The sequence below is a fragment of the Myotis myotis genome, unplaced genomic scaffold, assembly GCF_014108235.1.
Source record: "Myotis myotis isolate mMyoMyo1 unplaced genomic scaffold, mMyoMyo1.p scaffold_m19_p_24, whole genome shotgun sequence".
Classification (NCBI taxonomy): Eukaryota; Metazoa; Chordata; class Mammalia; order Chiroptera; family Vespertilionidae; genus Myotis; species Myotis myotis.
The window spans coordinates 5,862,850-5,879,443 of NW_023416329.1; the positions used below are offsets into that span (position 1 = coordinate 5,862,850).

The 16,594-nt window shown below is 54.4% G+C and overlaps 1 protein-coding gene across 3 annotated transcripts in view; it reads right to left on the reverse strand.

Annotated features, from left to right (window-relative positions):
* RASSF4 (Ras association domain family member 4) overlaps positions 1 to 14,788 on the reverse strand; it is a 29,627-nt gene extending 14,839 nt beyond the window's left edge. The window contains exons 1-3 of one of the 3 annotated variants that reach the window (XM_036355936.1): positions 14,680 to 14,788; positions 4,635 to 4,728; positions 1,535 to 1,610 (exon numbers count right to left, since the gene is read on the reverse strand). In XM_036355936.1, coding sequence (XP_036211829.1) covers positions 1,535 to 1,610; positions 4,635 to 4,696 — 138 coding nt within the window. In that variant the 5' untranslated portion in view covers positions 4,697 to 4,728; positions 14,680 to 14,788. Of the gene's footprint in view, positions 1 to 1,534; positions 1,611 to 4,634; positions 4,729 to 6,569; positions 7,250 to 14,679 lie in introns of those variants that run through there. The other 2 variants (XM_036355935.1, XM_036355934.1) reach the window with 2 other exon arrangements.
* Between the last annotated feature and the right edge of the window lie 1,806 nt (positions 14,789 to 16,594).

The window sequence follows — 16,594 nt, forward strand, 5'->3', positions numbered from 1 at the left end:
TCCAGGTGGCCCAGCAATTCGGTCTGGCAGGTGGGTTTTAGTTGGCCCTCCTTTGTGGCCCTGACAGAGGACCCCCAATGGCCCACAGCTGCCCAGACACTGGGCTCACCCTCTGGTCTGGGACCTGCAGGAGGATGCGTGGCTGTTTGAACAGCTAAAGGGAATGAAGATGGACGAGCAGTGGCCGCCCCCTGGGGAAGGGGTCTGTAGGGGGATGGGGTGTGAACTGCCCATCCTGTGCTCAGCAACAGGAGGGGACTCGAGGCTGCTGGCTCTTACAGACACTGACAGGCCAGGAGTCCAGGAGTCACCCGGTCTCAACCGTGGAAACCCCCAATAAAACCTAATACAGTAAGCCTCCCCAGTGGCTTTACAAGGGAATTGAGTGAGACCGAGGTGGGGCCAGCGCCCCAGCCTGGGTCCCAGGTGAACAGGCTGAGGGTTCAGAGGGCGGGAGGGCCAGGCCTCTGCCTGATCTGCTCAGTGAATGCCCCCAAGCCTGGGCCCTGCTGGCCATTCCCCGGAGTCCGCTGGTGCCACAGCCTCTGTATGGCCTACAGACACACTCTGCTGAACTCACAAACAGGGGGGTTTCGAGGTTTGGGAAATTCCACATGGAATCCCAGTGTCTAGCTTCCGTTGAAATACCAGGAAGGGTCTGAGCGGGCCAGTCCCCCCTCCTGCACAGCCCATGGGCCTGACGGGTGGGCAGCAGCGGCTGCAGGTGGGACGGGTGCTCTCTGCCCTGCACGCCCTCCGCCAGCCCTGCCTTTCACTTTCCGACCTGCCGGGCCCAGGGAGCACCTTTCCCTTTAAGCCCTTCCCTCTGCTGATTCTGACTGACAATCTCCTTTCACGTCTCGATTGCCCTGTGCCAGAGCCCTGTGCTGAGCCCAGTTGTGCTGTGGGATGGCTGGTCTCAAAGATTTCAAACTCCAATGTCCTGGCAATTCACCAGAACAAGAGTCCCAGCTGGAAGGAGAAGGCCCACAGGAGGACTCCCGCCGGCTCTGAATTCTCACGGGGACAGTCTGACCTCTGCACCCCTGACAGGGGCCTCAAGGAGAGATCCTGGCTGCTGTCACCTGGTGCCCCACTCAGAGGATGGGTGACCTTATAATTCAGTGGTTCTCAACCTTCTTAGTTTCAAAATCTAAGTCATTATAAGATTTAGAGCAGTGGGTCTCAACCTTTTGGCCCTTTAAATACAGTTCCTCATGTTGTGACCCAACCATAAAATTATTTTCCTTGCTACTTCATAACTGTAATGTTGCTACTGTTATGAATCATAATGTAAATATCTGATATGCAGGATGGTCTTAGGCGACCCCTGTGAAAGGGTCGTTCGACCGCCAAAGGGGTCGTGACCCACAGGTTGAGAACCGCTGTTATAATCCTTTATCCAAGTGGGGACACTTCCGCGCGTGAGGGACACGGGCTTAATCATTACCCTGGAAAAAAGGTGTAAACTGGGGCTGTCTTCTGCAAATGGCGGATAAATGGTGACTGCATAAAGAAGAGAACCAGGCCTTACCTCTCGGTGTCTCAGCTGAAAGCTCTTGCCCTCATGGTAGCAGTTGTAGGTTTTCAGCAGGTTTAAGAGCTCCGACCTGAGAAGGGAAGGACACGTGCATCCTGAGTGGGCAGACCTCAGACAAGGTGTTTGTCCTCCTGGGCCTCAGTTTCCTCATCTGTAGAATGGGCATAACAGCACACACCTTTCTGGCCACGTATAATTGGTTAAGAGGCCAGACTGCTATTGGACACGCGCCCTTCAGTCTTCTTGAGGGTTTCACATACCAGCCCTCATGGCAGGCGTAGGGGTGGGACTTAGAGGGAAGTGAAAACTCACAGATGGACCCCATCACTGTATAGTGAGGGTGTTTGCACACGTTCACTATTGTGGGCAAAAGTTCCTGACGGCCTCCCGATACTTTACTTCTGAGTCACTTCCTCAAGTAAATCCCTGGGGCTCAGACTATTGACATTTTGAAGACTCCAGCTTCCCCCCGACATTACTTCCTACCAGGGCCCGGCATGGCTGCTGTGTAGGCACCAGGAGGGCGACCTGCCTCTTTCCCATCCTGACCTCCTGGAGGCATGACCGAGGGATGAAGGTGACAGCAGGTGAGTAAGACCCCGAAGGCCCAGGGAGGCCACTGGGCCCAAATGTTTTCTCCCCAGAATAAAAGGGAAACCACACTGTGCTGGGCTGGCGTGGCAGAGAGAAGACAATGACAGCTGCCTGTGCCCGAGCTGGGCTCTGCAGGGCAGCACCATCCAACGGATACAACATGCGAGTCACATTTAGGCGAGTCAAATCTGCAGTAGCCACAATACAAGAGAAAAATGAAACAGGTGAAATTAGTTGTAAACATACTGTGGACCAGTAGTTTTATTGCTAACTTTAGCCAGTGGCCAGATAAGTTTCTATGGAATGAGTACAAAAAACATTTTACATAAATGTTAAAGGCACACTTTAAAACTAAATACTCATTGCATTTTGAAGTTATTTATTACATGTTCTTACAAGCTATTATTTTTTAAAAATGTGATATTTTGCAAAACACTGTGAATAACAGGAAACACGAGAATTCTCATGATCTGTCCGCAATGTGTTAATAACACCCTTTATTGAACCCAGTATATCTAAAATGTTATCATGTCAGCATGTAACCTATATAAAAATATTAATGAGACCTTGCTCATTATTTTATTTTGTAAGAAGTGTTTGCCACCTGGAGCATCTTTTACATTAACTTTGCCCCTCCAGCCACAGGGTCGTGCTGGGCGGCCACAGGGCCGTGACGGGCGGCCACAGGGCCGTGCTGGGCGTCCATACGGCTGTGCTGGGCGGCCACAGGGCTGTGCTGGGCGGCCATACTTGCTGGTGGCTCCCTCCTGGGCTGGCTGCCCTATATCTCCTTCAGGCAGCGCCAGCAGTGGCACTGCAACAACCCAGCTGTGGGTGAGCAGCACCCACTCTGCAGCGTGGGGATGGCGGTAACTGACAGGGGAAGTGATTTACAGCTTCATGGCATCAACGAAGCAGCATTCAATGTTGCATGTTCACTGGGCTTATAAGTGTGTAAACGCTAAACACAAAATTATTAGGATAGACACCCTCCCACACACATATATGAAATTAATCATGTTATGGCGATTATGACTTTTCCCAAAATGACATCTAATATTGTTCTTATTATAAAATGTAAATAAGGAAATGACGGTATGGGTAGCACTGGGAGTGATACAAGGGAATGCCGTCTGTTCTCAGGGTCTGTAGCAGGAGGACCCAGGGCGCCGTCTCTACAAAAGCTAGCCCACCCCATGCGACTGGCTTGTCTTTGGATGGCAGGTAGGAGCTGCCAAAAGTAGACAATGTTTAGACTCAGAACTCAAAGAGCAAGATAAAATCACAACTATACTTTTCTTTAGTTCAGAAATAAATTTTAAAAAGTATCCTAAACATTTAAGAAGTATCCTAAAATAAAAATAAGCAAAGCTAAAAATCATCTATGATGTATATATATATAAAAGGCTAATATAGAAAGTGACCCCTTGGGAGTTCAACTGGGAGACCGGGAGTTCGATCACTCGCTATGATGTGCACTGGTCACCAGGAGGCAGCATGGAATGAAGGAAGGACCCCCTGCCAGGAGCCGGAAGGCCCCAATTGGTCCTGATCACTGGCCAGGCCTAGGGACCCTACCTATGCACAAATTTCATGCACCAGGCCTCTAGTTATGTCAATAAAATACACTTTTTTCAGTAAAAACTCAAAACCAATTTTGAGGGTTTTTTCCTTAACTGTTTAGCACAGCTGTGGGCAAACTATAGCCCGCGGGCCGGATCCGGCCTGTTTGAAATGAATAAAACTAAAAAAAAAAAATCACATCATTATGTAATGATGTGATTATGTAAAAAAAAAAAATTACATCATTATGTAATGATGTTTACTTTGAATTTATATTAGTTCACACAAACACTCCATCCATTCTTTTGTTCCGGCCCTCCGGTCCAGTTTAAGAACCCATTGTGGCCCTCGAGTCAAAAGTTTGCCCACCCCTGGTTTAGCACAACAATAAGAGTGTTAGTATGGCTCTAGTTATTTTTGTTTGTTTGTTTTTCAGCATTGCTCTAGCTTTTATTTTACTTTTTAATATATTTTATTGATTTTTTACAGAGAGGAAGGGAGAGGCATAGAGAGTTAGAATCATCGATGAGAGAGAAACACCGATCAGCTGCCTCCTGCACACCCTCTACTGGGGATGTGCCCGCAACCAAGGTACATGCCCTTGACTAGAATTGAACCTGGGACCCTTTAGTCCGCAGGCCGACGCTCTATCCACTGAGCCAAACTGGTCAGGGCTGCTCTAGCTTTTAAATAAATACCATTTCTGCAGAGTCACAGTGGGCACTCTGGGGCTTTCCTGCTTTTGTGGGCCAGAGGGGACAGACGTCAAACCCACAACCTGAAGAGATCCTCCATCTCCAAAGACAACCAAGACCATGACAGGCCCCCATCACTGTCCCTGGGGCAGGCACACCTCCTATCTAGGAACCCTTCCACCCAAAGGCTTCCCATGGAGGAGACCACAGGCACGCACCCCTCCCCGCACACACAGGCTTACTTCAGAATGGATTTGCTGTCGCTGATGGGCACGTGAGAACTGGGTGCGCAATCTTCCTTCATCTTCTCCTCCTGCCTGCAGACCCGGAAGCTACCTGCCAACAAGACCAGGAAAGGGCACACACACAGGTGAGCAGGAAGAGCTGGCCAGTGTAGCACCCAGAGCTGGTTGCCTGGCCTCACCTCCCACCTCCATCCTCCCAATCCTGCATCCCCAGTCCCCTCCTTCCTCCCACTTCCTGGCACAGGACGGCCAGCAGAAGGTCAGGCCCAGAGGACTTAAGGGGGTTCCACACCTACACGTGTCAGCCAAGCGCCCCCTAGTGGGCCAAGCTCAGAACTGCCTAGTCAGCAGTTGCCAGCTCTATCAGCCCCCTCCCGGAACCTCTCCACAATCCCTAGGAGTCACGATCAACCTCCTAAATGTTTCAGGACAGGTGCTTCCTTCCCTCCCTGGGACACCCTGAATAATGTTTCCGTCCCGATTACTCCTCCAAACTTCCGAAGTGGCCTGGGCCTGTCTCTCCGTTCCCGCTGAGCCCAGGGCGGGACTGGGCTGCCCCTGGAGTCCGCGCCCCGGCTAGCTCACCGAGGGATGGGCTGACAGGTACCATGCTCACTACTTGCCACAGACTGCGGTGAGCATTTTCTATGAATTGCAGCTGTTTTGTCACCACGTTGCTGAGATGCTGCAGGAACTTAACTCCCGCATATCATTCAGCCTATTGTAAAACCGGTTTCTTTAGATGTCATTTCACTTAAAGTCACAGAACCTATTGCCAGCCTTGTGAGGGCTTACTGTAATTCATTTACTCCTCACAACATTATGAGGTAAATGTTCCCATTTTGTGGGTGAGAAAACGGGTCAGAAGGCAAGCACTTTGCCCAAGATTCCCAGCGAAGAAACAGCAAGGCCACTGTGAACACCGCACTTAGGGCCCAGATTCTGTCCTTTAGCCCTTCCTGCGTTGATCTTGAACAGTGTGACTCACACCCCAGAGGAAAGAGTGAAGAAGGGACTATATAAGCTGCTGAAACGGTTCACATTAGGCAGCTGAGGCACAGGAAAGACTCCATCCCCTTTCTACCTCGCCTGGGAACTGAAACTTCTTGAACTTTCCAGTCTTGCATCAGTGCCTGGATATACATCTGGGCCTCAGGGTGAGCCTCTAATTACCCCCTGAGGACTCGGATCCACCCACCTGAGAGCTGTTATCCAGACCCCTGGACGTGACCAGACCTCCCTGCACCCTGTTTCCAATCACCTGACATACCTCCGACCAGGTGACCCTCCTGGAGCGATCCCGGGGCAAGAATGCAGGGCTGATAATGGCCAAGAATGCACTTTTTCTACAAGAACTTTTCACTTTTCACTTTTCTTCCTTCTTTGAAACACTCCTGGGTTTTGCCTTGCTGTGTTTCCAGTTTGCAAACTCCAAGACCCTGGAATGAATCTATCCTTTTGTCTAGCACAGCCTCCAGACTCTGGGAGTGTGTCTGGCACCTCTGACCATCCTTTCTCGTCTATACAGTGGGGTAACCCGCCCTCCAGGGGATAGTGGGTTCACACAGGAAACTACCTATCTCTCTCCCTACTCAGCCCGGAGGGGTCTGTGGAGCTTCTCGAAGTCCTGGCCTCTGTGGGAGGGTCACCCCACTGGGGCGTTCTCTGTTGAACTGGCATCTCCCACATGGTTCCTACTTCAACTCTCTCCACACCACCCTGGGGCAGACTCTCCTATCAAGGGCCTCTGTGTGTTAAGCAGTGAGCCACACCTCAAAATACACTCCCACCCTTGACCCTGCCTCCTCCTCCCTTTTCTCACGTTGCAGCCAGGAGTCCAAGGGGTTAAGTTATCTTGGGAGGTGGCACAGACACCTCTGCTGTTCAGTTAATCCTGGGAGTGGAGTGCTCTGTCCCTTGGGCACGACTGACCTTTCGCACACTCCCTCCCTGCTCGCTGGACACCATCACAGCTGGCGGGGCCTCTGTGTTGGCAGGAGCGCTTGATTTGGGGGGCAGGGAAACATGGTAGGTATGGAGAAAGGGAAATATTTGAAGGAGGGAGGTGGGCCTCCCAGCGACCCCAGAATCGTCCTATAAATACCTCCTCTGCCTGTGCAGGGAGGCAAGTCTCCGCTGGGAGAGGTCCGGCTCCCGAGGGCAGCCCCGCTGTAACCAGCACAGGCCCTACCCCTGGGCACCGGGTGAGGGACCTCCTGCTGCGCTCTAGGCCCATTTCAAAAGAGGGTTTCAGTTCCTCAGCCCCTCAGCTCTCCCGCGGAAAAAGTGACCGCCAGGCTCCGCCTCAGGGTCCTTCCTCAAATCCTGCCCACACAGAAGCTGGCGCAGCTGAGCGGGCCAGGCTGGTGGCTGGCTCTCCCTCACACTGTCCTGTGGCTCCCGGCACAGGGACGCCTTGCAGCCACATGACCGGAAGGGCGGTGTTCACCCAGAGCTAACAGGGCGGCTCTTCTCCCGCCTTCCTCTTTCCCCGCTCTCCCACTCTCCCGCTCCCTGCTGAGCTCCAGCCTCCGGAGCTGCCCACAGCCCCCTGAAGGGCTCAGTGCCCTTCCTCCATTTGGGCTTTTGTGGTGCCGTCCTCTACTCAGACCATGGCCTTCTCCCCATTCTGTACCCCGATGTTAGCTCCCCTGGGCCTGGGCCTGCTCCTACTCCAGGCTCCCGCTCTGCTCCCCTGCAGGAGCCCCCCTGCACCCCCCCCCCCCCCGCAAGAGGAGGAGTGCACTGCCTCAGGGACTCTGTGGTGCTGCCTCACCACCCCTTTCCCCACAGGGAACACAAGCCTGGCGCATTGCAGGAGGTTCCAGAGATGGTAAATGACCACAAGGAGCCACACGGGGACCCAAAGCCAACTGTCCCAGAGCCATGCATATGCAGCTGGAATGAAACCCATGGAAGGCCGAGTCAGGGAGGGGACTCAGCAGACACTGGTCCCTGGGCCCACAGGGAGCTGGGATGCTTTCCTTCTCTAGAGGGGTAGCTCTTCTGCTGTTTCATGGGACGCCAGAAAGCTGGATTTTTAAAAAAATCCTCACCTGGGTATCTATTTATTGATTTTGGAGAGAGAGAAAGGGATGGAAGGAGGGAGAGAAGGGGGGAGGGAGGGGGAGAGAGAGAGAGAGAGAGACTGATATGAGAGAAACATCAATCGCTTGCCTCCTGTACATGCCCTGAGCAGGGATGGAACCCACAACCCAGGTATGTGCCCTGACTGGGATTTAACGGCAACCTTTTGGTGTACGGGACGATGCTCCAGCCAACTGAGCCACCAGCCAGGCAGAGATCCGGACTTTTATTGGCTGCATCTCCATTTAAACACGGCGGCTGGGAAGACAGTGCCTGCCCTGCGGCCATGTGACGGCTCCTATTCTCAGCTGTGGGCCCAGGTGACTAACTCTGCAGACAGAAGTGTGTGTGTCCCTCCCAGGCCAGCTCATGTGACCACTGCAGCCTTGCAGCTCTCCTGTCCCAACTGTTCCCTGAAGGGCAGCCTGGCTCCGTGAGGCCTCTGTGGACCAGAATCCTCTGCAGCCCACAGTGGACACGGGCCGGCAAAGAGAGCCCACCTCTGCTGTGAGAGCCCTGGAATGCCAAGGATCTGTGGGTGCCGTGTGACGCGGACCAGCCTGACTGGACCAGCCTGTGCAGTACCTATTCCCACGGGCGAGTGCACACCAAGGCAACAGTAAAACAGCCAACAAAACACGCTGCCAGACAGGCCCTTGGTGGGGCCCCAGCCTGTGACTTCTGATTCAGGGTACAATGCTTTCCTTCTCCCACAGCATGTGGGGAATACGCCCATTTTATGGGAATACTCTACGCAGTGGGTTTCTCTGTAAGGCAAGCAGCGATCAGCTATTAGCAGGTGTTTTCTACTGAGCGCCGGGCTGGGAGCTGCTAAAGACCCAGGTGCCTGCAGCTGCATGTCCTTTTCTCTGAGCCTTTATTTTCCCATCTGTACAATGGAAACACTGACCTTTGATGGGTAGAGATGATCTCAATGAAGAACTCTGTCTAAATGGAACCTATAGACCAAATCAGGTGAAGGGGCTGCTGTTACTGACAGCGAGGTGGGTGGGGGGAGCCCCGTCCAGGGGCATGCCCTGTGCAGGACTGCGGCTGGCCTGTCACTCAGGCACAGCCTAGAAACCACAGAGTGACAGATGCAGCTGGGAAGGCCACCCAGCTCTGGAGTCTAGTGTTCTTTGTCAGGTCTTCCCACACTGGCCTTCAGGGGTGTTTCGCCCCCGAGAGCCTAATTCAAAGGATGTGACTAAGGTGCTGAGGGTCTCGGGGTGGAGGCGGGAGCACCAGCGGGGGAGCTGCGAGGGGAGGGAGTCCGAGGGAGGGAGAAGGAGGGCCCTGGATTGCAGTGGAGAAGTGAAGGGGAAAGGGGCAAAGGGTACACCACTGAGCTTGGCGGGGCAGGATGAGGTGCCATCTCAGGTGAGGGCGGGAGGCGAGCAAGGCTGGGGAGGCAATGAAGGGCCAACATCAGCAAAGGGGGCTCTTCCAACGTGCCCGGCTGGGCCTCCAGCCCTCGGGGCGGGCACCGTGCCCCACGGAGAAGCGGCCTCTCCTCTGAGAGAGCACCCATTTCCGTGTCCCCTGGCGCTCACCAGCTGTGTGGCCCCAAGCAAATCACATGGTCTCTCTGGTTCCACCTGTCCCAACCCTCCACCCCCAGCAGGCTACATGCCTGCTCCAAGTTCCAGCCCTGAGCTCTGGGGCCGCTCCCAAGTTCCACTTCGAATCGGTGCACTGTGTCGCTCACCAGGCTGAAGGGTGGGAGCTTTTCATTCATTGTAATGATCCCAGTGTGCTGAGTGGTACGTATACCTCAGGGTGTCCCAGAGATCCCTGAATGCGAGCTTCTGGGAGAGAGAGCGAACACGCACCCCAGCAAGAAAGCGAATGGGATTTTCCTCCCTGTGGCCATGTTCTGGAAACTGCCCCTTGAACTCTCCCTCTCCTGGCACATTTGGCTGGCCCTAGAGCAGTGACTGCGAACCTTTTGAGCTCAGTGTGTCAGCATTTTGAAAAACCCTAACTTAACTCTGGTACGGTGTCACATATAGAAATTTTTTGATATTTGCAACCATAGTAAAACAAATATTTATATTTTTGATATTTATTTTATATATTTAAATGCCATTTAACAAAGAAAAATCAACCAAAAAAATGAGTTCGCGTGTCACCTCTGACACGCGTATCATAGGTTCGCCATCACTGCCCTAGAGAGTCTCTACAGAGTGTTTTTCAATCTTTTTTTTTTTTTTTTTTTTTTTTTAAATATATTTTATTGATTTTTTACAGAAAGGAAGGGAGAGAAATAGAGAGTTAGAAACATCGATGAGAGAGAATCATCGATCAGCTGCCTCCTGCACATCTCCTACTGGGGATATGCCCGCAACCCAGGTACATGCCCTTGACCGGAATCGAACCTGGGACCTCTCAGTCCGTAGGCTGACGCTCTATCCACTGAGCCAAACCGGTTTTGGCTCAATCTTGTATTAAAAAAGAAAAAAAAAGCACAATTGTATCTTTAAATAAAACCAAGGCAGAAGCCCAGTATACAGATGGATCAAGCATGTCAAACTCGCAGATGGTGGGCCGCATGCTTCCTCCGCCGGCCACCAGTTTGACATGCTTGAATGGATTAAAGTGCCTTGGTTGAAGCAGGACTGGGGCAGTGCGCTGGGGCTGGCCTGCCTCTCCCTCTGGCACAGCCTGGAAACTGCAGAGTGACAGATGCAGCTGGGAAGGCCAACCCCCAGCTCTGGAGCCCAGCCTTCTTGGTCCCAGTCTGCTCCCCTCCCCCAGCCCCAGGGCATGGAAGCCTCTGGGCTGGCTTCCCGGTTAGAGGCTCCCATCCTCAACCAAAGGCCCAGCTTCAGCCAGGGTTCCCTGCCCCCAGGAGGGGTGGGAGTGTGCCACTCGGTCACCTGCCCCTGGCACAGGCAGGGAATTGTTTCAGCTTTCCACTTCAGGGGCTGCTGGGCCCTGAGCAGGGGCTGCTGGCGGCAGCAGCACCACAGCCCGCCCTGCTATTGTCCCCGGCCTCTGGTTTGGGACAAAGGGCACTGAAGCCTTTCCAACTGCTAGGCTTGGCCCATCTTTCCTCTTTGGGGGCCGTGAGCTCTGTGGCTCTTCAGGTCCCACTACAGCCCAGTGGCAGAGGAGCAAAACAAGGCTAATGCAGGGGCAACATCATAAAGCCAAACGAATGCACTTGGAGGCCCTTTCCTCCAGGCTGCGAGCTGCCTGCTCCTCGGTCTTACAATGCCCCCTCTCGTAAAATAACCGCACAAAAGCTGGTCACTGCGGTCCTTACCTGGCAAAATGGAAAATGTGTCAGTATCCACATTAAACTGTCTCAAGGACATCTGGGCAGTCTGAAAGCTTGGTAGCCTCTGTTCTAACATTTAAAACATTACGATTCTTATCTTCTTATTTAGGCCCGATTAAAATCAAATGCGCAACAGAAGTGACAGGGAACGGGAAGGACAGAGCACGTGGGGCCGGGGCTGCTCTCACGAGGAGGGAAGGAGGCTCCGAGGGAGGGCAGGTGCGGGGACACTGCTGGGCATTCCCAGGAGCCGCGTCCAGGCCACAGCTTCCAGCTGCCAGGCAGGGCCAGCGGGAAGGCATGGAAAACAATGCCCTGAAAACGGGCCTCCCTGGCACCTGCTGGCCGGCAAGTGGCAGGAGCTAGGCCAGGAAGGTGCTGGCACCAGCTGCCTACAGAGGGCCTGGCTGGACGGAGGCTGCTCCTCAGCGACACACTTTGGCCGAGAAAGCCAGCTGTGGGGATGTGGACGGCAGGCAACAGCTCAGCAGCTGCAGATCCCACCCGCTTCCAAGCTGCTCTTCTCCCCACTCCCCCCGGTGCTACCCCTCCCCCTCCCTGTGGCTCAGCCACAGACCTCCCTGCCCCAGTGCTGATGGCTAGGAAGGCCTGGGAGGACACTGCCCAGCAGGAGAGGTGGCCGCAGAGCCACCAGCACCTCCATCCCCACCTTCCCCGGGCTGACCTTTACTATGCACCCTCCCCACTGTGCGGGTCGGGGTCCCACTGACAGGTCTCCCTGAGCCCATTCTGGCCTTGCTTCCAAGGCCCGGCAGGCTGGGCCACACAGCTGCCTACAGTCCCCCTGCTCTCCCTGCCGTCTGCACGCCCCCGGCCCCCGGGACCCTCCCCCAACTTGGGCTCTCCTCTCCTATGAAGGGGGACAGGGGAACAGGAATCCTCTCAGCTGTGCTTTTTGGGCCAAAGAGATGCTCAGAAGGACCACTGAGGCCTGGAGCAGGAGTGCGGCCTCTTTGCAGGCTCAGTGCCCCCTGTGCCAGGCTGTACTGGGTGCTCTCCACAGCTGCCTCCGCCCGTGCCACCCACTGTGCCAGGCCTGAGGGCCATTGCAGCTCCGGGCTGGCTCCCTGTGAGGCATGTTGTGCTTTAAAACTTCTGGGTCACGGAACCCTTTGGAGTCTGGAGAGTTTAACACGCGATCCCCAGGAAGATGTGTGTGTGCGCATGGGAGTGTGCGCACGCGCCTGTGCACACACTGAATTTGCACACCACTGCAGGGGGTCAAGGAGCTCCTCAGATCCCGGTTAAGAACTTCTGCTGAAAGGTGTCGCAACAAAAGACAGGAAGCAGGGGTGTTGTGGAGAGGAGTCTGGGTGGGAGTTTTGCGGGAGAATCAGCTAGTGGGTGACTTCAGCGTGTTGTGCCATCTCTTGGACCTTGGGTTAGCTGGGACTGTCCTGGCAGCTGGTCTAGAGTGTCCTCAGGGCTCTTTCCACTTCGGGGGCCACAGGCCTCATGACACTCCACCCACCCGCAAGGTCAGGCAGGACAAAGAGAGGGGGCTGTCCACCTCCCCCTCAGCAGTACATCCCGGGAAGGAGGTCAGACGGTTAGGAGACTGAGCAATCTGCAAGTTCCCCTTCAACAAGAGTGAGATCACTGCAGAGGCTTTGGGAAGTGCAGCCACGTCCTATTTGACTTTATTTTACTTTAAAGCAACTTCAAAGTCTTTTCTTCAGAGCACCGTGCGCCGGGATAACCCCCAGCCTTCCCAAGGATCTGGGTTTCAAGCTCTGCTCCGTGACCTTAGGCGAGTCCCTGCCCTCCTCAGCCTTAGGTTCCTCATTAGCTGAATCACTGGCTGTGAAGGTGAGTGAGGAGACATGTGAGCTGCGCCTCACATGAGCTCACATGTGATCAGCAGAAGCTCCCCTTATAGGTCGTAAGGGCCAGGGCCTCTGGGGAGACCGCGAGGCTCTGGAGATGGGAATGTGGGACCGAGAGGATGGCAGTCCTCCCGGGAGGAGCGGCTGGGAGTGAGGACACATGGCCAAGTTTACTCTCAAAACCTGGCCCGGCCCCCAGAGGTACACTCAGGGGGCTTTCTGGCCGACCCCATAGCCGGGGTCTCCCCTGTGGGGCTTTGCCTGTACAGCATCTGAACTGCGATGGTGCTGCTCCTTTCGTGTTCTTTGTTATGAGTCGCTGTCTAGCTGCCCTGACCCAGGGGGACCCTGGCCCTTCACGATTCTTGACCTCTAGGCTACCAGCTGGGTCTCAGGGTGGAACTACAACCCCACCTCCCACCTTTCACACGGACACTGTAATCTGTGGCCTCCCCCTCATTTTCATTGTCAAGCCGAACCACCAGCACTACACACGGAGAGAACCACAACGAGAACGAATGAAAACAGACTTAAACACTGACAAAGTGCTGAAACACACCCATTACTACTTCCAGCAGGCAGTCTTTTGACCTCAGTTTAACATGTTCCCTTTTCTCTTCTCTCCCTTTCCCTTCTTTCCTTCCCCTTCCTCTTCCCTCTAGCCCCCTCCGTCTTCCCTCCTTCTCCCTAGTATCTCCCCTCCTGGTGCCAGCAGCGGCTCAGGAATGACACAGGGGAGTAGGAGGCAGGCAGACCTGCATGTACCTGTTAGTTCTACCAATTCATTTACCTTTCTTTCTTTTCCTTTTTTTTTTTTTTTTTTTTAAACCAGGGCTCTGGCAGCACATCTTGATTGTGCTGTGCACAGTGGAACTATAAAGTAGTCAATGAGGGTCTATTCTGCAAGCACAAGTGCCTGGCTGTGTAGTCTAACCTGCTTGGATTCAAAGGAGAGAACTGCAGCTTTGTTTGCTGTGACCTGATTTAACTCTTTTGTGAAGCTCTCCTTACAGTGTTTTCAGGTCGCACTGGCCCTGTCTGGTATTCATGCCCAGCGGGACAGGTAAACTGGGCTGTGCAGAGTGAAAACACGGAGGCATCTCACAGGCGGAAGCACAGGAATGAGAGTCGGGAGCAGGGGGAGAGCAGAGTGAACTCTGACATTAGTGGGCGAAACGAATGGGACCCGGCACAATAAAGCCTGGGTTCGAATCCTGACTCCACTACCGACTCATCTGGGTAAAACTGGATAATTCCACAAGTCTTTGAACATCAGTTTTCTCATCTGGAAATGGGTTTAATGAAAGTACTGGGGCTGTAAGACGTAGAGGGCATACTATGCTAAACCCCTTACTTAGCACAGGTCAGGGAGCAAGGCAAATCCTCTATCAATAGCGATTGTGGGACAAGCCCCTCCTTCTGCTATTATCTTGGCGGTGGATGGGTTTCCATGTGTGAAACCAGAGGCTTGTGCCAGAGGCGCCTGGAGCCTCTCCCCCAACTGTAAGATCAATGCGTCTAAGAAACTGGCTAAGGAGAGCGCCAGCGCGGCAGGTGTAGCTGCGGTTGCGTCACCTGTCGTGCTCAGACTTTAGCCCCTACAGTGCCCTCCCCGTGGAGGATGCGCCTGGCGCAATGCCCACTCCCAACTCCGCTCTGGGCCACGGGCTCTGGAGGAGCCAGGCTGGCAGAGGGAGGGGACCCTGCTTGCGGCAGCCGCGGGCATCAGTGCAGGCGCCGGCGCTCACGGCTGGGGGCAGCCTCGGGGGCGGGGGTGTCAGTGTGAGCCGGACGCCCCGAACTCTCTTGCCCACGTGTCACTCACCGTCCTCCTGCGGCGCAGACCGGAGATCGCTGGCAGAGCTGTGCCCTCGCCGGCACCGCGCCGCGTCCTGGGCGCCACTGCCCCGGGCCTCCCGTGCTCGGTGCGTCGGGCCGCCTCTGCCCGCCCCTCGCCGCTCTGGCCAATGGTGAGGCCCGTCCGCCCCGCCCGCCCCGCCCCGCCCTGCGCGGGCCAATGGCACCAGCTCGCCCCGCCCGCCGCTCCCGGGCGCACTGGGAAGGGTCGGCTTTAGGCGGCACCCTGGGTGCAGCCCAGCAGGTTGGGGCGCGGGCTGCGGGGTGTCCTCGGGCCACCACCAGGGAGCCCGGAGGCTCACGGAGGAAGCAGCCTGCGAGTTATTGGCTGGGAGGGTCCAAATTCCTTGGGTTTCCAACCGAGGCCGCTGCGTGGGCGCCGCGGTCACTAGTGCGCTACCGGGGGGGGGGGGGGGGGGGGGGGGGGGGGGGGGGGATGTAAGGCCCGAGCAGTTAATTTTTGCTCCAGGGGCACCCATTGTACTCGGCTGGGTGCTTGAGGTGGCCTCTCAGGGCTCCACTGGGTTTAAGAAATCGGAACCGATGATAAAGAGGAAAAGATAAACTTCTCTCCTCCTCACCGCCTGCTTCAGTATCATTTGCCTGCGCTGAGGCAGAGGGGACAGAGACCACAGGCCTATTGGGGAACTCAGGCCGGGCAGGGAAGGGGTTAATGGAAACATTTGCGATTTCTGTGTTATCTCCTGACTTCAGGATGGACCTCCTCTTTCCTATCCCCAGCATAAATCCCTTTAGCTTCATTCTGTCTGTAGCTCAATCTACAAAGATTAAGACTCACATGGCCATTTTAGAATCTGGACCTTCTGGAAAATTTAGGCACCCACGTGGGCAAAAATCAGGCCAGTGAAGTCTCCGGGCCTGCACCCCACTTTAGAGGGGCTGCGCTAGTCATTGTTAGGACTGCTGGGTTTGGGGTAAAGAGACTGGGCTCTGCCGTCTACTTCCTGTATGCCCTTGCCATGATGCAACGCCTCTGGGCCTCAGTTTCCCCACCTGCAAAGATGAGGGGGTAAGGATGACCAGCCCGGGGTCCTTCAGCTCTACCTTTGTGTGAATTCATGGAGAATGGCCCAGCTCAGGGCGTCCTTGTGGTTTGGGACCTCCTCTTGCATAGTCCAAAGATCTGGTCATCAAGGCTGAGGCCAATAACTAGTGCTTCTAAAAGGACTTTTTAAAATAGTGGGTAAATGCAACTCAACTCTCCACCTGTGAGCATTTACCCCCACCCAGTAGGGTAATTAAACAGCACCAAGCTGACACACAATTCCCTGGGGCTTTCCAGCTCTTGAAAGTGAATCAGTCTTTCATCTAGTGGGTGCTGCCCCATGGCCAGGCCTAGCCTGGAGTGAGGAATGGATTTGAGGAAGCGACCCAATGTGTCCTGCAAGCCCGGGGTGTCTGCACTGTGCCACGTGCCTTCCATCAGGGACACCAAGCAGTCTCCTCCACAGTCCTGGGGAGGGGGTGTATCTACCTGAGTTTTACATGGAACACAGCGCCCATCACCAGGGTCCTCATTCCTTCAGAAAGAGGATCACCTTTTCCTTCAATTTTCATGGAACTCCAACTCATTTATGGTGCATGTTGTGGATACTGTTAGTTGCAAACCCACTATCTCTTTCCTTCTTTGGGAAAAGGAAGAGAGGGAGGAAAAAGAAAGGGAAAGGAAAGGAAAAGAAGAGATACGAAAGGAGAGAGAGAGAGAGAGAGAGAGAGAGAGAGAGAGAGAGAGAGAGAGAGAGGAGAGAGAGGAGAGAGAGAGAAGAAGAGAAGAAGAAGAAGAAGAAGAAGAAGAAGAAGAAGAAGAAGAAGAAGAAGAAGAAAGAAGAAGAAGAAGGAAGAAGAAGAAGAAGAGAAGAAGA